Raw genomic sequence first — 27658 nt, 5'->3', positions numbered from 1 at the left:
AACTGCCACAGCATTGTGGGAAAAGCCATTTCAGGTGAAAGTGGGGCTGTCAGCAGCCAGGAGATGCAGCAGTGGCTTTCAGAGGAGCGGCCGAAGATCGCTGCGAAGTTTTCGCCTGCCGAAGTCTTCAGTGCAGACGGAACAGGTCTCTTTTAGAAAATGCTGCCGAATAAGACGCTCGATCTTCGTGAGACCTCATGTCACGGCGGGAAAATGAGCAAAGTGCGTGTGACGGTTCTGCTTGCAGCAAACAAAGATGGCTCGTGCAAGCAGCGTCCATTTGTTATCAGAAAGAGCACGTGACCGCGCTGCTTCAAGAATTGCAAGCAGGTTTCCGTTCGCTACGGCTGTAATAGAAAGGCCTGGATGACATGCCAACTTTTCGCTGAATGGCTGCAGGCTTGGGACGCCGAGTTGGGCAGGTCGAGCCGCCAAGTATGCCTTCTGTTAGGCAACTGCTCGGTTCATCAAACGACTTGCAAGCTGCAGAAAATTTAACTCAAGTTTCTGCCGCCGAAAACCAGAGAGACTGCAGCCCATGGACCAGGGTATCATAAAGACTTTCAAGTTAGGCTACAGAAGGCAACTTGTTCAGCGGCTCCTTATAAACCTCCGCATGGGAAGTGATCTCAAGATGACCTGCTCGGTGCCATCCAGATGATTACCGGCACTTGGAATGACGTAAAACAGGCCATGGTAGCCAACTGTTTCGGCAAGGCAGGCCTTCAAGTGGCCGGAGATGAATGCCCTGGAGCTTTGGATGATGACGATGAATGCTTGGAGGGCGCATTTCACGACTTGTCCCATTTTCACGGCGTCGTCCCGTCGGAACTTACCGTTGAGGACTTCATCAACGCTGACAGCGAAGTTCAGCCTGTAGCTGACCTCGCTGATGAGGACATTGTGGCCGGAATAGCTGGCGCCCAAGAAGGCGATTCCAGCGACGACAAGGACAACTGTGTCCCAGAAGATATGCGCCTGTGCACAGCCGCTGAACTGGCATCAGTGTTCAGTCTCATTCGGCATTGTTGCAGTGAGATGGAAGGTACCAGGCTGTCACACCTGGACAGCCTCGAGAAGATCGAGACTAGCGTTTGAAACTTCATTAATGACAGCAAAAAGCAGTCGAAAACTAGCCATTTTTTTTCCGTCAAATAAAGTGCTTTCACACTGCGTGCCCGGACTTTGCAGTTCATGACTTGCAATCGGTAAGCCTCTATCTGTACATCGAATTTCCGCTGTATCGAACTATTTTCTGATCCCCTTAGAATTCCATATATCCGGGTTTGACTATCAAACTGCCCAGGTGGCAGGGTTTGCCGCACTACACAAGTGAATGGTGGTTTATGGTTTATGGTTTTATGGGGTTTTAGGTCCCAAAGCGACTCGGGCTATGAGGGACGCCTCAGTGAAGGGCTCCGGAAATTTCGACCACCTGGGTTCTTTACCGTGCACTGACATCGCACAGTACACAGGCCTCTGGAATTTCGTCTCCATCGAAATCCGACTGCAGCGGCCGGGATCAAACTCGCATCTTCCGGGTCAGCAGCCGAACGCCATAACCACTGAGCCACCGCGGAGGTGATGAAGCAAGCGTTCGCGCCAAGGTTTGCACTTTTATCACACACTCGGCAACAGTGACATGCAGGATTGTAGGCTGGCAGTCAGCATGGTTCACACCTCTGATATCCACTGATAGCGAACTGGAAGTAGCAGTACAGGTGGTTGTAAGCTTGCAGTAACAATCCTACGCTCATCTACGCTGGGAAGCCACCGTAACTGGCACTTAACCTGCACTTGTGGTGCTCTGCAGGAAAGCCAACCTAATGTGCTTGATTTTTTTGCTGCCTTTGGAATAGCTGCGAGCGCCTTCGAAATGTTGCTGAAACCTGGGAGAAGTCTCTCCATTACTCTAATAAGGACCGCCTTAATTGCTGTCCCTTCACTGACTAAATTTCGCCAGTATTGTGTGCGTTTCTGTCAAAATTTTATATAATGACTTTTGGCTATATCAAACTAAATACAATTTTCTACATGTTTGCTATAACGAGGTTTCACTGTACTGCATGCGCCAACACATTTGCACAAAGTTTCATCATCATTAGACATTCAAAAATCACCAAAATTAGCTCAATTTATTTATGCCGCAACAATCTGACTGCTGCTGATGCTGCTGTGTGCCAGCGGATCAAGGTTCGGCGAGAGTTGTGCGTTCTACCAAAAGAACTGCAGCAATGGTGTGCGTATCTCGCGACGACATCGCGAGATGTGGTCGCAGAGACATCGTGGCGCTGAGGGAGTTAGACCACTGACATTGCAGTCGCCGCCTTCTCTGCATGTGTGGAAGGGCTGCTTTGTTCTCACGGAGGAGGACAGGCCATTGTGCTAAGGCATGTGCGTGCCCAGTAACAGCACATCCGAGGCTTTGCTCGCATATTGACCATGTTGGCCATACGAAATTGGGCTTGGCCTGCAAGGGGCGAAGCAGGGTTTACGGAGCTTCTCCCAAGCACACACCATTTAAGAAAGCTGGGTGCCGTCCGGAGGACGCTTGTACTCATTCTCATCTGCTGAACTCTTGTAGAGCGAACTTATTTGAACTTCATCGAACTCGATGAAACTCTATTGAACCTCTCAACTGAATCACGAACCACCTTTGCAGGCTGATGGTGTTCAAAAATAGTTTTGCCCCCCATAAGAACGCAGTGTGGTTGTGGAGCCTCTTCCGAGTGCACACCCCTGAGGAAGACAGGCGCCAGGCCGGGGGACGCTTCTACCCATTTTTACTCGTGGAGGGCCTGCGGTGGGTTTAAAGTCAACCACCTACCGCAGCCGAGACAGATGCTCAAGCCTCTAATAATTAATAAAAAACAACAATAAATAATCTCCCAGTGTTTTGCAGTGATGGAAACATTAGTCATGTCCTGGAGGTTCAGAACTTTTATCAGAAATTTTCAACACCCGGGTTAAAAACCCTCCTGCACTGCACCAAGGTGGGAGGGATTGGAAAGGAGGAGGCCTCACCAGACAACCGGAAAGAGGATGGCTCCGCAGCAGAGCAGGTCCACCAGGATGAACACCTCCCGCCAGGTGGTGTGCTGGGACTCACCCTCCTCGCTCTCCTCCATGATGATCTGGGCCACGTTGGCTAGCAGCTGCACCCACAGAGAGAGGGAAGAGCGTTAGTTCAAGGGGACAAAGAAGCACTTGCATCACAAGTCCCATTCACCCCCTTCACTGGACGTCTGCCGCCGCAAAGGTGCCCCTTAGCTTCACACAGAGCTCCAAAAACCACAATGGGAGAAGACAACCAGACAAGTAAGAAAATGAAGTGAAAGTGAACTAAGAGAGTGAGAGAAAGGCCAGCGAGCGGGTCAACGCTGCGTGGTGTACAGTCAAACCTCATTATAAAGATATATATTGGCTATATTGAACTGCTCCTAATTATTTTCAACAAACACAAGCATTTCTTTGCATACTGAATGCGGTTTGCTATGAGACGGATATATCTAACTGACAAGCGCCAAGCTATGTCTGAATACACGGGTGACTAGTGGTGGCACGATAAGCATTAGAGTCACGGTTCACGCTTTATCTTGCATTTGCCAACAATGCCACAGAAGATGATATAATAGAGAGAAAAGATGGAAGCCAGGAAATCGGCATCCGTTAGTGCCTCTCGCATTCATAGCTAATTCCCCGAAACGTGCGACATGGTCGACTGTTGTAGCTTTCCAGCAGCCATCCTCTGCTCACGTCGACTCTCACAGAGCAGAGGTAGTGAAAATGGCGACAGTTTCAGTACTAGCATAGTCCTTCAATATGCTTTTACTGGTCACGAAACTCCATCCAGTCTCATATAGGGATAGCGCGCGCCACTAGTGGCACAGCTGTCAGAGAGGGGCACGAATGGCTGTGTCAGCCCTGTTCGCAGCGGCTGTTTTCTGGTCAACAGCCTCACATTCGCTTGGTATTTCTGCTTCCTGGGGATTGGTACTTGGGCTTAGCATGGACGCTACTTTACTGGTTATCGCCTGAAAGCTTGGCTGCAACAGTGAGGCACTAAAAGCCTGTGTGATCGACGGCGGCCACTAGTAAACCTTGCTAACGGCTGTTTTCTGACCAACCACGTGCTTACTTTCTCTCGTTGCTTTTTATCAAACAGCGAATTTGGAATTGAGTCCAGCCTGTGCATTCATTTTGCTCGCAACTTGCCTGCAATGTCACTCTGGAAGATGTAGTGTAGCGGTCTGTAACATATTCATATGTGTCTAGGTTGCGGCTGTCTCAGCTCAGTCCTTGCTTACTTTGTGAGAAATACTGCAACCTCACTAATGCTGAAAACAAAGTGCTATGGCAGCATTTTAAGAACTGGAGTGCGCGCTACAGAAACGATCACATGATGAATGCACCGGCAGTTTGATGCTATGTCAAATGTCTTTTTTTGCTGACACTTTCAGAGGTGGCGAAGGCAGCTGCTGAACACTCTTGCTACATAAGCCAATTATTTACACTTTGTCACGCTGTGACGACGGAGACGCTGGCGAGTGCAAGAAAATTTAGAAATTTCTTGATGTGCTGGCTTTGCGCTACCAAAATATCAGACCACCTGTGAGCGGCCATGCAATTAAAAAAAAAATGGCAATGATAGAAAGCATGGGGCAACATGTACAAAATAAAAAATTGGCAGTGACTAAGCTCAGCTATGCCAGGATATACGTAGCGAGAGGTACGTTTCCGTGGCTGAGCTTGTTGTGGTCACTGTATGTTTACAATGAGAGACATTGAGCTCCATCTCCGCGGCTATGCGCCGTCGATTACTCTCGGCAGTCTGGCATCTCCGTTTGGCAAGCCGTTCCTCTCTTTGCTTGGGCGTCTCCGCTGCTCTCTTCGCCATCTTACGCTCATTCTTATCTTTGTTGAGTAGCCAAGTGCCAAGCGACAACCTCAGGATTGGAAGAGTCAATCTTCTCTAGTCTATACCGCTGTTTAGCAGCGGCTGTACTCTCCTTCTCTGCATCCATGTCAAACGCTGTGATACAGCTTATTAAATCTCCGCATTTTATATGCAATGCTGCACATGCTGCCCATTACAGGTTTAGGTTTATAGAGGTTTAATGTCCCAAAGCGACTCAGGCTATGAGAGACGCCGTAGTGAAGGGCTCCGGAAATTTCGACCACCTGGGGTTCTTTAACGTGCACTGACATCGCACAGTACACGGGCCTCTAGAATTTCGCCTCCATCGAAATTCGACCGCCGCGGCCGGGATCGAACTCGCGTCTTTCGGGACAGCAGCCGAGTGCCATAACCACTCAGCCACCGCGGCGGCTGGGTAAAAGGGAGACATGTGGTTTGCACAAGCACTGGGACTGTACTGTTGCTGTTCGTGGTGACTTTGAACGGAAATTTTGTCATTGCACAAGCGACTCCGTTCCTACTGTTTTGGACAAAGTTGTCATTAGTGGTTTATTTTCAAAATAATAAAAATTACAATTTACATAGAAACAAAGATGGGCGCTGACCGTGCCACGCGCGTGTGCTCCTTCTGTACATAAAAACTGCAGCACACCCCCATGGAGACAATCTAACTATTGTCTTCGATCACTTGTCATGACGTCAAGGGTTTGGAAGCGAAAATTCCATACCTACTATTGTTTCTGGGAAAGTCTCAATGTGCGCCCTGCTTCGCTGTTGTTTTTTTTTTGTATTGCTGTGTACCGTATTTACTCGCGTAATCCTCGCACTTCTTTTCCCTGAAAATCAACGCGAAGTTTGGGGGTGCGATAATTATGCGGGGAAAATTTTCAAGCAAATGTTTCGGAGTGTTAAATGCAAAGATGAATGGGTGCAAGATCAGGATTGTCAGGTCCGCAATTGTAAATATAACGAAAACATTACTTTCAAGCGTAACTTACCTTCGTTACGAAAGTACAGGGTGAACGTAAGCTCAAGCTACTAATGCACTTTATTTGCCGCGCGTAACCTCCCCGTCACTACTCGCGTTGCGTACGTCCTGCAGGCAATTCTACTCTTCATCAGAGTCCGTGTCGACACTGGAATCGATGGTTTCTTCATCTTCCGATGCTTCTTCATCGTCCCACATCAGTGGTCCTCGGTCGCATCCAGGGCGTTCGAAATTCCTGTTTTCTTGAAGCTTCTGGCCACCATGTTTACATCAATCATCCCCCATGCCTCTGATACCCAGCTGCACAGCAGCTCCACGGACGGTCTTTTGATCTTGCCGCCCGGCGTCAGAGCATGTTCACCTTCGGCCATCCATTCTGCGTACAGCCTCCGGACGTTATCTTTAAATGGCTTGTTCAAAGATACTTCAAGAGGCTGTAGCATTGATGTGAGGCCGCCGGGTATAACAGCCAGGTCCGTGCGCAGTTCCTTGAACTTCGCCCGAACTGACTCTTGAAGATGGCCCCGAAAGCTATCAAGCACGAGGAGCGACGGATAAAGAAGCGCTCCCGGTCGCCGCCCCCACAGAGTCTTCACCCAGTCCACCATAAGGTTCGCGGTCATCCACCCCTTTTCTTGACGCGCACGTGTATACCAGGGGGAGCTTTCCTTTCGGGAGGGTCTTCCGCTTGAAAATGACGTACGGTGGGAGCTTCCGCCCGTCCGCCGTCACACCTAGCATGACCGTGCACCTCTGTTTTTCGGCACCTGTAGTCCTGACGTGCACAGTCTGAGCGCCTGTCTGTTCGACTGTCCTGCTGCTGGGCATATCGAAATTCAGCGGAGTTTGGCCCGCGTTCCCTATCTGGGAGAGCAAGAAGTTTTTCTCCTGCCGGATCCTGATAATGAATCGATGGAAGTCCACTATTTTCTCTTCATAGGCTGCGGGCAGGTGCTGGCAAAGCGTCGTTCGCCTCCTGAGCGAGAGTCCATTGCGCCGCATAAATCGTGTGGCCCACCCATTACTAGCGCGGAAGTCTTGCACCGGGATGCCCTCCTTTCTTGCGATTATGAGCGCCTGGTTCCGTATCAAATCAATCGACACAGCACACCCATCCGCTCGTCGAGCCTTGATATATTCCAGTAAAGAGGATTCGACGGCAGGAAATTTCCCAGTCTTTGGTCCACGGAAGGCCCGGCGCGTCTTACCAGTCGCCTTGAGTTCGTCGTGCTGCCGTCTCCAATACCGGACGCAAAACTCGTTGACGCCGAAGTGTCTGCTGGCGGCGCGGTTGCCATGTTCCAACGCATACTCAATAGCTTTTAGCTTAAAAGCAGCTGTGTAGCTTGCGTAGCGTCCCATGGCGAAGCGGCACAAAGAGCACGGTGCAACACGCAAACAAGGCAAACGAGGCCTACGAGACACCGGAGAGCTGGAGACACCTTCGCAAAATGTCGTAGCGGTGGTGAGTGGATGAGCGGTAGCGGCGGTGGCAGCGGATGATAGCACAGTACCGCCGCCTAGTAGCACGTGCGCCCAACCATCGCAGTTAGTTGTGGCCACAGTCAATAGATGGCAATCGCTACGACAAGCAGATGGCTCGCGGCAGTAATTTTGGGGGTGCGATGATTATGCGGGGGGGGGGGGGGGGGGGGGGGGGGGGGAAATTTTCCAATTTTTGATAGCCAATGTGGGGGGTGCGAGCATTACGCGAGTGCAAGCATTATGCGAGTAAACACGGTATTTATACAGCGCCCCTTCAGAACGTTTTTCAGATTGAAATATGCAATTTTTGGCAGCATGGTACAGGAGGTGCGACTAGGTGTGGCGCATACCGAGGCGGCTCTAATTGGGAGAAGAAAGATGGTTGGGGAACACTTGACACATGCGAAACCGGGTCAGAAGCAAATCTACATGATTTTGCCAGCCAGGCCATGCCCCTTTGACATCACGTTGTTTACACCACAGAGATGTCTATTCTGGAGTAGGGAACTCGGAAACCCACGAGCTCCTTTCTACAGAGAGGGTGCACCCACGCTTACCCGCGTATACAGTCGACAGCACCTGCACTGATAACGTGAACATTTTGGCAGAGATTTGCCTGGTCGGGAGGAGCATTACAGAGAAAAGAGTGACACTCGACCAAATATTCATTAGAACCGACGTTTTGATGCCGATCCAACATATTCTGGTTTCACTAGTTTGAGGCCAGAAGTGGCTTCGACCGGTTCTCATGACGTCGCACTTGCAGTGCAGCAGAGGCTAAGCAGTAAAAGGAAGGAGACGGTCCTTTTTCCCCTTGATATGGGCTGTGGCACTGCCGTAGATATATGTCCGCGAGTATAGCGTGAAGTAGCGGGTGACTGGCAAGTGCCTCAGTGAAAGGGGGTTAACCTCTATGTCGTGACAATAGACTTACATGAACCCAACAGCGTCTTTTTGAATCGGGGTTCGGGATGAGCAAGGTCAACCCAACTCGACCAGTGCGTGTTTACATGAACTCGGCGCCTGTTTATGTGAACCCAGTCACCGGTTTCAACCCGATAACTCGCTCAACCCGGTCCTGTCGGGTTCATGTAAACGCCGCTACTGGCTGGAGGGCCTCCTCTGAGGTGTATGTGCCCCTGTATTATCCTCACCTGCACCCCTGCCCCGGGTAAGGAACAATTCTTTTCTCCCACATCCTCTGGAATGGGGAGCCATCTTACTGTGAGTCACCCATGTTTTGGTGCGAACAGTGCCTTATTGTGCTTGGCAGGGGGGGAGCTTTTGGATGTGCCCTTGCATCCCATCCTTTCCACACCACAAGCATCAGCAAAAGAGAAAAGAAGTCTTTTAGAAATGCAGCCCAAGCAAGAAAAAACCTGTTCAGAGAAAAACCTGAGCGCACGAATACAGACAAGAAAGTGGTTGGTGGTAGAGTGTAGTAGCGACAAAATAGTCTCACGACAGATGGTGCAACATCGCACTAGTTAAATTTAGCGCGAATTTCAAATCTCCGCAGCAAATACACACACAACTTTCAGAGCCTGTAAAACGGAAACACTAGGCTCGATATGGTTGAAAATTGCCGCTTAACAATCAAGAAAGAAAAGGGGAGGAAATGTTGCAGAAGATATTTTGATATTTGGCTTAGATTTTTCACGAGATGACATGAAAGGCCAACATATCTAAAAGCACAATTTTTCTGTATATTTACCTCTGATTTGTAAACAAAAAAGAAACCCAAGAAATAAAATCTGTCCGCAATATTTCCTCTGTTGAGTGAAGAAGAAAACTCTGCCACAAGCCTCATGAAAATCGAACCATATTTAGACACGCTGTAGCTTCTGAAAGTTCCCATGTACAGTAGAATCTCGTTACAACGAACTTCACGGGACCGCCGAATTTAAATCGTTATTTTGAAATATCGTAGTACTGAAAAACCATTATTTTCATGTCAGTAATGCATCACAAGAACTAAAATTATGTACCTTTGCAGCAGATTTACGTGTTGGTAAGTAAATAATAAACGATAATGCTGGGCACAGTTTAACTAGAATTTATTGCTTAAAGAAGTCTGTTATCTTCTTCTGGCGAGTAGACGATAAGCGCTGCAGGACGAACGCCTCCACATCCTCGACCTTCCTGTGCACGTCATCGGGGACATCTTTGCAGCGCCCGAGGAATGATCGGGTCTTCTCTAGAAAGACTAGGACATCCGAGCCGGAAACAATTTCTTCCTCTTCGTGCGCTGATCCAGTGTCGGCATCGTCTTCGTCGCTACTACATTCTTCTTGCTCACGCACTTGATTCACAATGTCTTCGGTGGTGAGCTCCGCGGATGTAGCCGCCGCGCTGTCGCTATCCACATAATTCGAAAGTCGCTGTCCACGTAAGTCGCTGTCCACGCTAGTTGCCCAGCCGCAGACGTTTTCTTGAGGGAGCCAGCTGCGACTCTCGATGTAGTTTTATGATCTTGTCCCGATCTTTGAGCATCGTTGCCATTGTTGACGGTGTAATGTCAAGCTCCCTGCACAAGTCCGCTTGCTTTTTTCCAGCAGCTGCGACAGAATGTCCGCTTTTTCTTTAAGCAAAAACTGGCGTCGCTTCTTTTTAACGCGGGGGCCAGGAGAACTCATTGTCAGCAAAGCTAATGCGCAACACAATCACAGCGCCGATAACTTTGCAGATCCTAACGTTCGCTGTCGACGTGGTGACACTGCGCTGAATAGGCTTAAGACTACTGCGCAGTATGTGACCACACGCTGGATGGACGATAATGGCCTTACCCTTTGTATCGGGCGGCAGCTTGCGCCGCCTAGCCTATATTCATTCAACGCGACACTCGCGTGATGGCGATACCGCTGGGGCTGTATCCATTGCAACGAGTTCCCCAGCGCATAGCTGATGCTTCGGATGATGATGACAGGCGTCAGCTTCAGGGATTTGGTAGGGAACTTCGACGGAACTTCGTAATAACGAAGCGCCTTGCAACGAATGCGAGATTAAATTACATACGTTATTCTGAAATATTCGGTAATTTGAAATTCGTAGTACTGAAAGTTTTTTAAATTGAAAGTATAGGCATTTTGGCGGGGATTTAAAAAAAATTCGTAAATCTGAAAATTTTGTTAATCTGATGTTCGTAGTAACGAGATTTTACTGTATTTCCTATGGACACTGCCAGTGGTGAACCCTCTTAAGAGTCGTACCCCAGCACCACTGCTAGAACTTTGCTGTTTGTGCCATATGTCTTGCATGAGTATCCGCTGTGGGGACTGCCCTGCAGCTTCCCTGTGTGGTTTGCTTTCCAGCGGTGCACCCTCCCACGGCTTCGCCGCAGGAGGGGCACACCACGCGACTTCAACTGGTTAGCTACCTTAAGTAACAAGAGAGGGCGCCACGGACAGCATGACTGCTGCACTCGCGCACGGGAGAGCGCATTTTCTTTGGCTGGGATTGTTGGCCCGAGCGGACGTCTTGCACGCGGCTCTGCTCTTCACCAGTGGGGCGAGGAAGTGGCGGGGAGACATGCTCCTGTATTTCGTCCCATCCGGCCTTCGGAGTATCCCTGGCCCTAGCGTGGGCGAACATTCGCTTCTAACCTCGCTGGTGAGTCGGACGACCTTGATTCATTAGCGTATTTTGTTGCTAGCTGGCGTTATTGTTGCTGTAGCAATAAATGTCTTGTTTGTGTCGGCCGGTGCATCGTTCCTTTGTTCCCGCAGAGCAAGGCCCGCTGTTGTCAGCGTGCGCTCGGTAGCATACTGTGTCAGCCGCGATTAAGTGGGGAGAACGTATTTATCTCCCCTATTAAAACCCCCACACCACACAGGAAGCAAAGGTTCGTAAAGATATTCGACACATATTCAATTTGGTTCTATTACCATTTGATTCACCCTCGATTCGGTTTTTAGCTACACTATTCATATCTGATTTAGTTTTGAAAAAGTACCTTCACACAAGCCTACAAACTGCAACCTCTATGAAGGCAATCAAGGGTGAGAAAATGGCAATTTTTTGCAGCTAGTCCTCTGCCCTGCTATACCTCCATGTCCTCTACATGCATTGCTTTTGCATCCTTTTCTGAGGTAGACACTTCAAAAGTGAGGCTGGCTCTGCACAGGAAATGTTTCAGTAACAATACAGTTTTCAAGGTGACGGTTCAGTATAGCTACACAGGCAGGCCGACATAACTCCATTAGAGTTGCCCACCTGGAGGGGGATAACAATCATGAAGATCTTCTTGTCCTTGTCACTCAGGATGTGCTTGATGAAGGCCCAGCCAGTGCCAATCAGCACAATTGTGATGAACAGCAGGGCACCCTTCAGCCTGGGCACAAAGGTAAACAAGCCACCTCATTTATCTAAACATCATTTCATTGTCCAGGGCACTATTGCATACTAATTGTTTGAAAAGCTCCTTCCAATGCTGATGAAATGTACAGTCCCGGCCATAATATTACAGAGCACATTTCGGTGATAAAACAGTTCTCGTGCCTTACCCAGTGAAAATTAGGAAGTACTTCATACATAAGTTGGCATGTGCTGCAGGTGCGCTCGCATATGAGCCAAATAAACTATCACATTTTCTCTATGGAATGCTTTCAGAAAATTTCAAATGCTGAAGTGTGTGCCATAAAATTTTGGCCGCGCCTGTACACTGAAACTGCATCTAGATGAATTCGATTTGCCTAACCTACTCGTACAAACTCTCCCGATATACTTGCCGGTCATCCAGTCCTACTCGAAAAGTGGCAAAGAATAAGCACAGAAATACATTGCAGCCAACCTGTAATGACCCCACCTGCCAAAAGCATTTGCTTAGCACTAAAAAAGGTTACGCGACCATCACAATGCACATTGGGGATAATGCCCAGATAGAACGAATGTCATAGAATGTGGGACAGCGAATAGAGAGATGCCACAAACTTGTGTGTGGGAGCACGCCACATGGTCATGGTATCTACCAAGGAAGCATAAGAACATCAGAACTTCAACAGCCTTTGCGTTCCATATGACAATCTTGGTAAGGATATGAGTAACACAAACATGTCGACAAGACAAGAATGCAGTCTACCAAGTACTGATTAGTAGCGCATGCTTCAAGGCCAATGTGAACCGTCCCCATTTTGGGAACCAGTCTCACATCACACAAAAAAAGAGTGAAAAACTCCTCGTGGTCAATGCTACCAGTTCTTTGCTCTTTCAAACACGAGACTCTGTCTTTTTTTTCTTCTTCTGATGAGTCACAAACATACAGACTGCATCGCACCTCAAATCAATTGTGAGAAGCAATCCGATCTCATCCTGCACTGGGACTAATTCTTCCGTACAATCAGCTACTGCCCAAACAGCATGCAGTGACCACTAATTTTTTTTTTGATGATAGATTAAATTTTATGCACAATTTATTTCACCAGATCTGGACACCTGCATGGTTCCTGGCATAAGCAGTAGCACTGCACGACCTCTGTGGCTGACTGCCGCTGCCACCATTGTCTTCAGAATTTTTATATGAAAAGCGGTTCCTTGTATACTGTGTCTGTTTGGAACACATTAAATGTACCCATTCTTTACTGGGCCCCAAATCTGACACAAACTAGTTAGGCTATATGCTAATGGCACAGAATTATTTCTGCACACGAAAAGTCATCACTGCATGCACACATAATGACGATATGCTCTCCCCAAAAGTTGTAACTAGTCACCATCCAGCAAAGGCAGAGTCCTACAAGAACCCAGTGCCACCAATGAATAACAATGGCCACATCTGCACATGTCTCAGCAAGTCAACATTTATGCTGCCATTAAAACTTCCCTTCAATAACTCTGAACACGTAAGGCCTCATCAATGCCTTCGAATGCTGGATTCCAAATTCCCACACATTCTGAAGCCCATATCAGTCAACTGACCTTGACGCCTGTGCTGCTCACATTACCTCTGAGCCGAGGAAGAAGGGGGGCACAGCAGTGAAAAGGCACCAAAAACTTGGCCATGCAACTAGTGGCTCATGCATATTGCAATGGTAAAATTAGTGCCAGAAGAGTCCCGATTAACAAGCGTGGCTGATCGGGCCAGTTAGGTTTGGTTTATGGGAGTTTTAACGTACCCAAGCTACTCAGGCTATAAGTGACGCCGTAGTGAAGAGCTCCGGAAATTTCGGCCACCTGGGGTTCTTTAACCTGCACTGACATCGCACAGTACACGGGCCTCTAGAATTTCGCCTCCATCGAAATTCGACCGTAAGCGCCGTAACTACTCAGCCACCGCGGCGGCGCTGATTGGGCTAGTTTGGGCTGATCAGGCTGTAGCACATAATCAATGAACACTACATAATGGTCACACTTGGTATACAAAAAGTATGGTGGGGCAGCCTAAAAAGAATGTAAACAATTAAGCCCCTGCCTGTGCCAACACTTGGTATAAAGTAAAACCTCACGGATACATTTCCAAAAAAAAAAAATTGATGGGAAAACTATGATCTAAATTGCCTAATTTTGAAAAATGTAACTGGCGGCTAAGGTAGAAAGGTATTTACAAACAATTTCACTTCATAAAAATGTCGATTAGAATTCCTTGGCCCGAGGTCTTGAACAGCTACTTTTTTAGTGTATGCAGAATTCAGTCCGCATCTGCATTGTCTTAAGCGCGAAAGAAACTTTATAATAAAACTGGTGCGTTGACCGCAATGGCGAAAGTAACTGCAATTTCTTCCTCGTTTTCGGATGCTTCGCCCCCTTGCACAATACACTGCAGAGAAGCTGCCGCGGCACCTGGCTGCTGCAGTGTTCTTTGGTTTCATGCTGCGTTCCCCAGACCTTGCCTGCTCGTATGTACACGCATCGCTGTAGTTATCAGGTGCTTCAGCCCCTCGACCCTAGGCACTGCGAAGAAGCCGCTGCACTTCTCTTCTCCATGTCATGTCCCTGCAGGAATGGCCGCCTCGTACGTGAGCACTCTATTTTAAAGCGACAGCGTTAAAGGCCCCGTGTCGCAGAAAAGCCGGTGTCGGCGGTGGCGTTTGCTGTGAGTGAAAAATCCCTCCTCCTCCTCGCAATGTACGCCACTGCCCCAACAGATATCGCGTGACGGCAAGGCCTCCCACTCGTCTAGTTCGGGCGCAGTGGGGCCGTGCGTGCACGCTGGAATCACATAGTGAGCAGCGAACAATGTAGTGCACATCCAGAGTGTGTTCACTACGAAGCTTGTGGCTTGCTGCCCGTTCATTTGATGCGGAAGCAATGAAGCTATGCTGGCGTTCGTGCAGGTTTGTCGAGAACGATGTGCCGACAAACTACGACTGCAACTTGAGTCCAGCGCGTTTTGGCAAGGCGCCTGGCAGCGCTTCCACATGGTTTGCCGCTCCAGGTGTCCGTTTCACCATACGTAGCAGAGCGATTTGTCTGACGGGTAAGACGTCGCACCGAACGGGCGATGGCGTTCCGTTCCGTGGACTCCCTGGCAGTGCTGCAACACGCTGTCGTGTTCCACTCTTAAAGGCAAAGTTTAAGCGTCCTTCAATTTTTAATGCAATAGCATTAGAGGTCCCATTCCTGAAAAAAGCCAGCATCCGTCTGAGTCACAAAAAGGCAGGTGGCCCACCTGCCATGCAACCTGCCCGTCATGGCAGGTGGCAATAAAATTAATTAAAATAAATTCAATGCGACTGCCACCTGCCCTTCATGGCACTGCACATCAGCTCAGTGATCAAGAGATGGGCAGCCTCCCGAAGAACTATCTGTGCAAGAATGAGCCTTACGGGAGCAAGAGCAGCAGTACTTGCCCGAGAAGGATCTCTAATGCTATTGCATTGTACTTGAAGACTAGGTTACATGTCATCCAAGTTTTTTTTTTTAATTATTCACCCTTTTACACCAAAGCACTGCAGAGAAGCCACTACGGTGAGTGGGTGCTTATGCATTCCAGCTCTTCATGTTGTGTGCACCCCCCCACCTCCTATACTTGCACATGCGTGGCTGGTCACTAAATCTATTATACATCTACAATTTGTCAAAATTTTGAACGTAGTAGCCAGGAAGTCGTGTTTTTCAGTAACATATTAACTGGAAGAAAATAGTGTAACTCTATGAAGCATTTTAGTGACCGTGATTTGGAGTGCATAAACTTAGAAAGCATATGAACTGGGAATATATAAGGTTCTAGTGTAAATGGGCTTAACTGTAACACTCATGATGCAGTAGAGCGATGCCCTTTGCCACTAGTACACAACACGCAAAGAGATCTTGCATTCCCTATTCACGTTGGTCTATTTGTACTACAGCAGCGCCATTCCTTTCGCACCCAGGCTTAGGAGGACTCGTACACAGAGTTATACCGTATACACTCGACTAAGGGCCACGCTCGTGTAAGGGCCGCTCCCCCCAACTTGGCAGTTGAAATTGTGAAAAAAAAAAAAAAATCTTGCCAGCAAACGGCAGCGTCGTCGCGCCTCGCGTACGACAGACACATTTTGCGGGAGCCACCAGATGGCAATAGCTGTCCTGCGGCTTCATCACGCGGCGCTATCTGTGAGCTTCAGGCGCACGGCACTATCTGGGAGATCTTGTCGCATTTCTTGCCGGTGCCATAGATATACTTTGTGCCGCCATTCATTTTGACGACTGCCTATAGCACAACCGCTTGCGATGGAAAAGAAAAAACGCTCAACCGCGTACGATGCTGCGTTCAAACTTCAAGGTGTCGCATAAGCCGAACAGAATGAAAAACGTGCAGCCGGCCGGAATTTCCACGACGACAAACAAGTGCGTGCATCGCTGGGGCGAGCAAAAGGAAGAGCTGGCCGCAGCAAACAAGACTAGGAAAGCATTCAGAGGCAAGCCTTGCAAATTTCCAACACTCGAGAAGGAGCTCATGAAACACGTCACGGACATCAGGAAAAACCGCTACGCGTTGTCAAACAAGATGCTCCTGGTCAAGGACCTTGCAATTGCACGCCACATGAAGATTTCACCTACAGATTTCAAGGCCAGTGAGGGTTGGCTTCAGAGATTTATGAAGCGACAACAACTCAGCATCCGTCGCCAGACAACAGTCTGCCAAAGACATCCATGCGAGTATGATGACAAAGTGATCAAGTTTCACCGCTTTGTTAACTCGCTGCGAGCGGAGCACGAGTACCGGCATGAGGCCGTTTAAGGCAGAATTTAGACGACAGTACTCTGAATGGATGGCAGCAGGCCAAAACGAGAAAACGCCGACCAGACGACTAAGGAGGGCGTCACTTCAACTGGTCTGCTCTTGGATTTTGAACGCGTAGCGTGCGGTGTGCACGGATATTATTGTACAGAGTTTTAAGGTCACCAGCATTTCCAATGCTATGGACGGCACTGAGGACAATTGGATACATGAATGTGCGGATGACACGAGCAGCAGCGACGAGCCGAGCCCGAGCAGCTAGACGCCAGATATCCCATCGTTAGGTATATATGGCATGATTAAACAGGTTTTTCCATACGTCGATCGAAAATTGAACAAAAATTTCACACTTCCGTGGAAGGGCCGCACCCCAGCAAAATCGCGGAAAAAAGTGCGGCCCTAATACAAGTGTATACGGTAGTATACGGTAAGTACCGTAAAAACCCAAGTATAATACGAACCCGAATATAATACGAAGTGAAGTTTTAGAGACGCGAAATGGAAAAAAAAAAAATTTACCCACATGTAATAGGAGCGACGAAAGCTCAGAGAAGACATTTATTCAAATCGCATCCCGCACTTCAGTTCAATCACTTTCCTCTTCCCCAATGCTTTCTTTGGACATTTCTTTGTCTGGCAAATCATCCCAAACGCACCCATCTTCCGTGCCATCGAGGGCGTTCGAGATGCCGCACTTCTTAAAAGAACAACACACAAGATCTTCTGGGATGGCCGCCCACGCATCCACGATCCTTTTGCACAGCATGACTGGCGAAGCCCGCTTCAGCCACCCGGTTGGCGTCACTGCAGGCTCGCCTGAGCGCATTCACTCTGCGTAGCACCGCTTGACTGTGTCCTTGCAGGGTTTGTTCGCACAAACATCCAAGGGGCTATAGTTGTGACATCATCCCACCCGGAATCACAATGAGTTCAAAGCCACAGTCACGTACAGTAATCCCTCGTTATAACGAAGTCAGCGGAACGGCGAAAAAATTCGTTATAAGCGATAATTCGATATAAACGACCACTCAAGAAAATCTAAAGCAGTCGAGCTTTAATTGCGCTGCAACGGCGAGGAAGTCAAAAATACAATGTATTCAGTGAAGCAAAACTTTATTCAGGTGCAAAAAAGGCAGTGAGCTTTGGCTGTTTCGAGTTCTTACCGGGCGCGTGCAACCCTTGCTCTAATCTGACCAAGCATTGCACGAGGCCGCGGTCGCCGCGCCCATGCATTCAACCTTCGGGTATTTCGAATTGCGAAGGCAGTGGCCGCTTTTATGGGGGTATTTAGGGGTATTTCGAAGGCAGTGGCCACTTTCATGCGGGGGGGGGGGGGGGGTCACGGAAATGCCTTGGCTCGAGTCTGAGGTTGTGTTTGTTGTGCTCAAAAAACGATTAGCTGCTCACTGTAGGTACGCAGAGCGATCGTGAAAACTGAACGGTTTCCCGATGTGTACAGCTGTGAAGTTTGCAATTGAGTTTTTTGGTGAGAGTTTTTCTGCGCACCGTTGTCGACAACACTGTGCTAATTCTACGGTTCGAGTGTCAGTGTTCGCACAGCGTCGCGCCCGCGCCGTTGACAGATGTCTAGGTACAAAATTCAATGACCCTACCACTTTAGACCGTTTGTCTATTCGGATGGCACAAATCAAGCATGACCGGCTCGAGAAAATCGCCGGGGAAACACCGTGGTTGCATTGACCTGCCATGTTGACAGCCTGACTCGCCACTGGCGACGCTCGGATTTTTCGTGTTTTCGGCAAGTTATCGATCTATTTGCGCCGTAAAAAGTGCAACGAAGCTAGGGGCAGTGTTTTATTGCGATGCAGGCCGATTATGATGGCCGCAAGCATATTTATAGACCGGCTTCCCCAAAGTCGTCGTCCCGATTTGTTAAGGCGCGAATATAGTCCGACGTAATGCAAGCGAGCGTGCACGCGCGCGCGCGCGCATGCTGTGTTGCGTTGGTGAAACAGCTCCGTCTATAGTTCGACGCACTGCAGCGGCCAACGTAACCGGCGGCTGCCAGCATGCCCCGACGGGCCCGCTGCAGATTTGGCTCCTGCTCCAATTGCGTGCCGGCGCCGGGGACCGCATTGACCCACAATACATCGTGCAGAGAAAAATGGTGGATGCCAGTGCGAGCGGCGTGAGTGGCGCGAGCTGCCCAAATATTGAAATTGTGCCGGATATCGTTGTGGAACGGTTTATCGAAGCCATCAAACAACACCTTTGTGTATACGACACCAAACGGCTGGATTTCAGAGACCACCAGGGCAAAAGAGAACGCTTGGGAACAGAAGCCAAAGCACCGGTCTCTCCAGGGGTGAGTTGTTCCCGTGGAGAGACCAATCTTTCATACATACATCGAGCACCTGCGCTTTCGCCGCAAGTGGTGGACTAGTAACACGAGAGCAAGTTTCTGTCGCACGGATAACACCCTAGCCATGTGTCATATAGTAGCCACAATGCCGTGGATGGAACGAAACGGATGAGGCGATGCAGAAAAAGGCGTGAACGGAATTCAAACTGCCCGCGTGTCAACGATCGGCGCGGTGGTTGTTCTGCTCATGCTCCGAGCGGCGCGCGGCGTCTGGGCGCATCGAAGTATAGAGGGGGTGGCACTTCGGCCGGGGCAGCGAAACCAGCGTAGCGCGACTGACTGCAAGCGACTGACTACAAGCGAGGCGCGCTCGCGCGCTGAACACGTCGGGCTATAAATGCGCCTTCCTCGCGTCGAACACGGCAAAGGGTGTCTTCGGCATGTTACCGATCTATTTGCACCGTCAAAAGTGCAACAAAGCTAGGGGCGGTGTTTGATTGTGATGCAGGTTGATTATGACGAGCGGCAAGCAGATTTCTAGACCGGCTTCGTCAAAGTCGCCTGCCCGATTTGTTAACGTAGCTCGTCGCGTTGAACACGGCAAAGAGCATGCGACCAGACAGGAGCTCGACGACACCGTTGTTCCTACTTGCAAGCACGACCTGCGGGTAGCCTTCTTGCTTGAACCGAAAACGCTCGGGAATGACGTTTTCGCGCGCTTTCAAGAGTTTTGTCAGCGCTTTGGCCGATCTGAAACGGTTAGGCTTAGTGACGACTACGACAGCCAGGGAGCAGCCACGTTCGTTCCCGAAAGCTCACTTCGCTCGCTACTCGCAAGCGTGAATGGGCTCATAATCGCAGGGACACTTCTTTTGTGCTTTTTGGCACGTTTCAGCGCCAGAAATGTTCTTTAGAGTGGTAAAATTTTGCTCACCGAGCACACCCCATGGAATGCTACATTGCAAGTCTGCCCGCGGTCTTTTGGCCACTTTTCGGCATCCAAGAGACCGCGGTTTTCTGGCATCGCAAAGCATCATGAAAATTTTATTTTCGTTTTGATTCTATCACGGGGGACACCAGCGACGCGACTGCGACCGGTTCGGGTGCGCTTCTGCTCGCATCCACTGTAAACAGCTGGGGGCAATCGGCACTCGCTTACTCGTTACTAGGCAGGTCATCGGTCGTAGGTTTGGTACTTTTGTGGCCTGTTCTGTGCCTGCCTGAGACTAATTCGTTGGCTGTATTAACTTGACACTGCATGCGCAAAAGGGTCGCCAACGCGGCGGCGATGCCTCCGCTCGCCACTTCGCTCTAAGCGGGTCAAGCTCTTCGTGCGTTTCGAGTAATGCGACCCAAAATGCATGCGTATGGGTCGAGACCGGAAGAAATTTAGAATAAAACGATATTTCGAGTAAATCGATCTCGTTATAACGAGGGATTACTGTAGCAGCCTCTTGACCGAGTCGGCCAAATGGAAACAAAACGCATCCAGCACAAGGACGGATGGCAGAGACAACGGTGCACCAGGTCGCCTACAGCACACGGACTTTACCCAGTCCGAGACTAGATCCTCATTCATCCACCCTTTCTCATGACATTTCACGATAACATTTTTCGGCAGCACCTCACTTTTTGGCAGTGTTTTCCTCTTGAAGATCACGAAAGGAAGGAGCTTGCGGCCATCTGCTGTGCACTGAAACGTGACTATAACTAGCAACTTGTCGTTGCCAGTGGCCCGGACACTAACTTGTCTAGACCCCTTCTCGTGCACGTTGAGGGGCGATGGCACGTCCAGGTAAATCGGCATCTGATCGGCGTTGGCTATTTGGCCCAACAGAAAGTTCTCTGACTCGCACAAAGAAATAGCATGGCGCTGAAAACTCACAAGCAGCTCTTTGAACGCTTCAGGCAGCTTCTGTGAAATCGAGGTCCGCCGGCGTAGTGAAAAGCCAGCACGGCACATGTCGCGATGGACCCAGTGCTTGCTCGCTTTGAAGGCAGAGCGCGGTCTCCCTTTTTCTTTTGCAAGCTCCCTAGATTTTGCCTGCATAAGCTCCACGCTCATAGCTAGATGTGCGGCTCGCTGTTGCCGTAACTCCGTCAGGCCAAGTTCATTTTCCGGGAATGCGCCATTATTCGGGCCGCAAAAGCTTCGTCGCATTCCGCTGCATGCGAAAAGGGCTTCTTTCTGTCGTCGCCATCCATGAATGCTTCCCTCAACGACAGCAAACTGCCTCCCGACCACACTGTTGCCGATGTTCTCCGCAGCTAAATCACTTTTCGCTTGAAAGCATCTGAGTGCTGATTTCGAGACCCTGACATCTTGCTCCCAAAAAAAACATCCACTTCACGAAGCGTGGCTTGCATGTGAGCACGTGCATTATCAACAGGCACACGGCACACCACAGCCCCCCGGCACACCCAAAGGATCAACAACAAAGAAACGACATCGAGAGTAACAAATCCAATTTGTCGAGAGTAACGAATCCAAGCCATAGCCACGCAGCAATAACGAAACCAAAACTTCGAGCAACTTCGTAAATTTTTGTTCGGATCCGCAAATAGTACGGGGCAGAAATTTAGGACGCTTACTATGGAAAAAAACCTCGTATGATATGCGGCATTTTACGGTATTCTAACAATGCGAAGTTGCAAAGTTTGTGATGTGCAACGTCTGAGCTGCTGATGCCCGACTTAGTGCAAGACTGCTTGTGTCAATGGACAGTGTTTTTGAAGTGCCCACCGGAAAAAGGGTAAGAAGCACGCACCAGGAAAGGGACATAGCTTTGCATGTGCTGTGGAGGCCAGATGCGCTGTGGCAAAAGTAACTGTGGCATGTTGAGATTTTTTTCAATCAGGCTTCAAGCAGTGGAGTAGACAAACCTCAGCTCTTTGCTCTGAGCACGATGATGCCACAGTGAGTGAGCTGTGAGCTCTGTTAGCTACTGCAGCTGTGTGTTGCTTGTTCCCATAGTATGCACATCTTGTTTGCATCATTGTAGCAAGTTTTAAAAGTTGAGTTTTCTGTCCTTCATAATTACTGTCTGTTGCCCATCCATCATAACCAGGTAGAAGCAGTCTGCTACAATGCCCGCCAACTTACTGCAGAAAAAAAAAAAGAGAGAGAGAGAAGAACCGGCCTGTTTTACTCCTAGCTAACAGACGAGTCTACCATGGTGCTTCTGATGTCACGGGCTTCTGCAAATTAGAACTCTAGTCCTCCCCTTTCTGGCTTAAGTGACTACTATGCACAGTGGAATCCACTTAAAACAATACTGAAGTGCCATGAAAATGCCATTGTTATAACTGGGTTGTGCCGAAAAAAAGAAAGCATGACGGACTTTAGAGCATTTAATGAGAGGATCGAAAGAACCAGATAAGCTTGAGCGGTCTAATGATTATAAAAGCTCGTGGCCATTCAAACTTAAGGGACCAGAAAAAATGTTCGAATTATCGAATGATTCGAAAAAACTAACAGGAACCGCTTGCATTACGGCATATTTAGTTGGTGAAAGACTGGGCAATGGTTGCAAGAATGCCCCACAACATACCACATTATAAGTGGGTGCGTCGGACCAAAACCACTACAACTAAAATTCACTAGAACGAAGGAGCAATGGGAGGCCACTCTGCCCAGCTCGGACCTTGCCATTCAGCGAAAGCTGATCAAGCAAGCCTGGGCTTGCTTGATCAACCGTTCCTTTTATGATTTTCTTTTACTTTTGTCAATAAATATTTCACCAACAACAGCACAACATGATTATTTTTCACATTTTCACAAATGCTTTGTTACATGCATACTCTCAGGGGCCTCGAAGTAGAACTGCCCAAACATGGCAAGGGCCTCTTCGGCAACCTTCACGGCGCAAAGTGGTGCTGCTGGAGCTCCACCACTACTGCGTCGCACCCTCACAAGCGGCAGCGTCGCGTGTGAGGAGGCTTCACCGCACAAGCAGTAAACGGCACGTGACGAGCGTGCAGTTTTGATGCAGTGGAACAACTGAAGAGAAAAAACTAACGCGGAAAAAAGCACTCGCACCAGTCAGCGCCCGAAACGGCGTGCAGGTGGGCTCAGTTAGCTGGCTGATACAAGCTTGGCTGATGCTCAGGAAAGCGAAACCAAAACTACGCGGTCTGACTGATCTCGAGACATGGCCGTATGGTTGTCATGCCTGCCATTGCATGCACATCTGAGGTGTACGGATGACTGTGCAGCACAGAGTTCAGGTTTGAGCAGGGCTATTTGGATCACTTGCCGCGCCAGTCATACATGGACACAGCCTCACTTTGGGAGCCCGTCCGAATTAACCAGTGCGAGACCCGTAGCGTCCGAATTAGCGAGTGTACAACACCATAGACTTACATGGACATTGGCCAGGACATGGCTGACAGTTCGAATTATCCTGATTTCCGAATTAATGTAGGCCGAATTAACGAGCTTTTATTATACACCCCAACTTGCATAGGTTCCTGTTCGTTGTTGTCTGTGCCCGTGACGGCTGCCACAATCACCTGAGGTCTTCATTTGTCGTAACTGCATCGTCAGAGTGCAAGAATTCTTGACTCGTGGCACGCCTCATGGCATGCCTAAAGTGTGCCACAAACATCCACTAAAACACTGAGGTATCAAACTTTTAGTCGGCGTTTGTGGTGCATTTGAGATGTCCACCAACAATCCGAACTAGCTATGCGCCTTTCCTTTTCTCAAAACCCAGTCTAATCTTATTTGCGATATAAAACCTCTCTGGTTTTGAGAAAAGAAAAAAAATGGACCCCTCAAGCACACCACCAACTCAAATAACACTGAGGCAGCAAACTTTTAGTCCATGATGCACTTGAGGTGTCCACCGACAAAGTGAACTAGGTATGGTACGTTTGAGGTGTCCACCAACAAAGTGAACTAGCTATGCGCCTTTCCTTTTTCTCAAAACAAACAAAGTTTTAGAGCCCCCCCTGGCCCACTGCAATCGAGAAACCCTCCCAGACTAACAATCTTGTGACTTCACAATGTCGCTATTGTAGGAGATAATTTAAAAAAACCATTTGCAGTTACTACTGCTTCAGTTAACAATATTGGAAGTAATACTTAAAATAACAACACGAGAATTTTTAAACTCCTCTGAGCCTCACTAGGGCACCTATGAATGTCCTGTAGGCTTGGTGGACGGAATGTAATGGACAACGGGAGTTGAAAATGTAGCCGTTCCACTGCTCCATCAAGGCTCCTTAGTTTCTTCTCTGCCTGGGCCTTCTGCACACAGGAACGCATCTGTCTTTTCTCTTCCCTGGCGTCATGCAAGATCCTCGGCACGCCAGGTGCCTCCGAGTGCGTGTCATGGGTTCTTTTGATTTCGCTGCGTCGCTACAGCGGCTCGGTCCATCGGTAAGCTCGACACATGCGTGCTTTGGTGCTGTGTGATTTGGCTGGTGTGGTTGTAACATTTCCCCGTTTTTGTTTCTTTTAAGGTTGACTCTCAATGACCAGTTTTAATTGTTATAACAGATAATGTACCGTCACAGCACTGCTACAAGTGGTTTACTTTACCATAGAACACATGGTAAAGCTGATGGCATTGTTATATCCGATATAATGGTATAACTGGTATTGTTATACAGCATAGACCATTTATAACGTAACCGCCTATAGTGCGGGACCGCATATAATGCGGCTTTATGTGACCACCAGTATGGTTCCCATAGAGTTTAATGTGTCAGCGTACCGCTTAGTGCGCGGTCGCGCACCACGGAAGACCGGGTATAGTGCGGTTTCCCCGAAGAGAAGAGAGCGCACCCCCCCGGCACCGCGATGCCGGCACCCTCTACAAAAAGGGAGAAGAAAGCCACGAAACCCATCGCAAGAGGGGAGAAAAATAGAGGAGAGAGAGAGACTGTACAGCGTGCGAAGAAAGAAGTGCAGCTACCGGCCTTATCTTTTGCTTTTCTTTGTGCAGCGCCGCGATGGCGGGGCCATGGCGGGGCCGAGCCAGACCGAGCACCCGCGCCGCCGTCTTAACGGGGTGGGTCCCATTCAGAGGGCGAGAAGGGGAAACGTTGGGGAGGCCCATTTGCTGGGGGTGGCCGTTTGACAGGCTGGCTTTGCACATGCAACACTCTTCTGCCTTTTTTCCTGTGTGGGTGCGCACGAGTCGTCGTCGTCTTGTGATACCGAAGTGCGCTGTCAGCGTCGTAGGCCTAGCTACCGGAAAACGTGTTTCCTTGTCTTGCGTTTGTGTCGCGCTACTTTTGTCGCGCTGGGCTAAGTTGCCATGCCACCTGATCCTTCCAACTCAAGAAAACGGCAAGCTTTATCCCTGGAGACGAAGCAAAGCATTATTAAAGACGTGGAAAGTGGCCTAAAGAAAGTTTCCGTCGCGCAGAAGTACGGCATCGCCAACACAACAGTGTCGGCGATTTGGAAAAACAGGGACAAGGTGAAACAGCAACTGCAAGAAAATTGTGGATCACTAACAAGGAAGCGGATACGTTCATCAATGTATGAAGATGTCGACGCCGCTTTATTCAAGTGGTTCTGCGAGGTGCGAGCCCAGAATGTGGCCGTGAATGGTCCGATTCTGCAAGCAAAGGCCAGGTCATTTGCAAACTTGTTGGGCCACGATAGTTTCAACCCATTAAATGGGTGGATTCAGCGGTTTAAGGACCGGCACGGAATAAGCTGCCGTGTTATCTCCGGGGAGAGCGCACAAGTTGATGATTCTACTGTTCAGGCCTGGCTCAGTATAAACATGGAGACCATGCTGGCGAAGTACGCGGAGCGGGACATTTACAATGCGGATGAGGCTGGCGTGTTTTACAATTTGCTCCCAAACCGCACACTCGCACTGTCCCACGAACGCTGCTCCGGTAGAAAGGCTTCGAAGGAGCGGTTTACCGCTCTCTTCTGCGCCAATATGGATGGTAGCAACAAGAGGCGCTCATTTGTAATCGGAAGGTCGGCGCGGCCGCGCTGTTTCAAAAAAAGAGAGTGCCTGCCGATTACATATAAGGCCAACAGGAAGTCATGGATGACTCGGGAGCTATTTGCAACTTGGCTTCAAAAATTTGACGAGGACATGGTGTCAGAAAAGCGACAAGTTGTCCTAGTTCTTGACAACTGCAGTGCCCATCATGTAAGTTTAAAGCTCAGTGCAGTGAGCCTCAAGTTCTTGCCCGCAAATACAACAGCCAAGAGCCAGCCGATGGACCAAGGCGTAATCGCTGCAGTGAAAGCGCATTATAAAAGGCGCATATGCGAAAGAGTGCTAATTAACCTTCAGCGAAACGAAGCAATGAAGGTAAACCTGCGGAGTGCTATCGACATGATCACGGCATCTTGGTGGCAGATAAAAGCATCAACCATCGCCAAGTGTTTCGCAAAGGCGGGGTTTGTGCGCAACGCCGTGGTCAGCGATCCTGATGTGAGGAGCGACGATAGCCACTGTGTCGACGATGTCGACGAAGGCCTCAACGCGGATGATGTGTGGTCGGATCTGGTGAAAAAGAACATTGTTAGACAGGATGACACGTTCGAAGGCTTCGTGAACGAGGATTGCGATGACTTTGTCTGCGAAGAAGCAGACACAGACGAAGCAATTGTAGCAGAAGTGCGTGACCGCGATGAGAGTGTATCGGACGATGACGACAACGAAGGAGACAGCACACCCGGAACTTTCGCACAGAGATGCACTGGATTACATAAGCAAGCTCAGGATGTACTGCGCGCAGAAGGGCTTGAGCGAGAAAGCTTCCCAGCATCTGATCGCTGTTGAAGATGAGATGGTGCATAATGCCGTGAAGGCTCAGCGCCAGACGAAGATAACGGCATTTTTTCATTGATGAAAAAAAAAACGTCTTGTTTAGTGTCCAATTCTGGTGCTTTATTTTGCATTAAGTTGTAAAATACATAATAAAAGGTGGGTTGACCATATTTGCATGTGAATAAGAGTCTAAAAATGGTGTATTTGATATAGTGCAGTACCGCTTATAATGCGGATTTTCCCGACTCCCACGGCCTACGTTATAAGCGGTCTATGCTGTAAATGTGTTTGACGGTATGAGCAAAGTGGTCATACCCTATGAGTGGCGGAAGACCGGCCCTCAATTGATGTCGAGATCAAGAAGAACTCTGTGACCACTGTTTGGAACTGAATGGTAGTGTAGCCCAGATTCCGGATTCGCACACAAAAAACTGGCTTGCTGTCACCGCACTTTTCTTATGGAAGCAGCCGCCGGTGTTGGTGATATGTGCATCTCATTTTTTGTTCTCCAGATTGTAAAAGCTTCGTTTTCAGTGAGCATAGTCTTTCTGCCAATATAACGTGGCACAATTGACGCACAGGCCAACTTGAATTTGTCCTCAGTGTCCCTTTAAGCAGAAAAAACACCTTTCAAATGCAGCTGAGCTCTTGTAGCTAATTTGGCCCCTCAAAATGAAGCCTAGAAAAAGAAGTGGTTGCACTCACAGGTGGGTGATGTAAAAGAGCACGGCCCATGCTTCAATGGGAGACCCATCCTTGGAGATGAAGTGGTAGTTGATCTGCACCGCATGGAAAAGGAGCACACATTATGCAAATGCTGGGGTGGTGGGGGGGGAAGGGGGATGCGACTAGTAGCAATCACCTCTAACCAGGAAATGGTGCACACTTGGGAGCAATGCTGGCATCCCCCAGCACAAAAACAGCCACCATGCGCTATGTAAAAAGCGCTAAACAAACAGAACTTGATGGGACACCTAAGCTCTGCCTTAAGGGTATGACACGCTAGCGTTAAAGGGTCCCTTCAGCAGCCTGG

General features: G+C 49.0%; 1 protein-coding gene across 1 annotated transcript in view; it reads right to left on the bottom strand.

The window, feature by feature from the left end:
* LOC144116304 (protein GPR107) overlaps positions 1 to 27450 on the bottom strand; it is a 42193-nt gene extending 14743 nt beyond the window's left edge. Inside the window, exons 1-3 of the mRNA XM_077651042.1 lie at positions 27331 to 27450; positions 11604 to 11721; positions 3025 to 3155 (exon numbers count right to left, since the gene is read on the bottom strand). Of these exons, the coding sequence (XP_077507168.1) occupies positions 3025 to 3155; positions 11604 to 11624 (152 nt within the window). The 5' untranslated portion in view covers positions 11625 to 11721; positions 27331 to 27450. The remainder of the gene's footprint in view (positions 1 to 3024; positions 3156 to 11603; positions 11722 to 27330) is intronic.
* Between the last annotated feature and the right edge of the window lie 208 nt (positions 27451 to 27658).

This window comes from Amblyomma americanum, chromosome 1 (assembly GCF_052857255.1).
Source record: "Amblyomma americanum isolate KBUSLIRL-KWMA chromosome 1, ASM5285725v1, whole genome shotgun sequence".
Lineage (NCBI taxonomy): Eukaryota > Metazoa > Arthropoda > Arachnida > Ixodida > Ixodidae > Amblyomma > Amblyomma americanum.
Note: the sequence above shows the minus strand (reverse complement) of the source record. Positions and strands in the feature narration are given on the sequence as shown.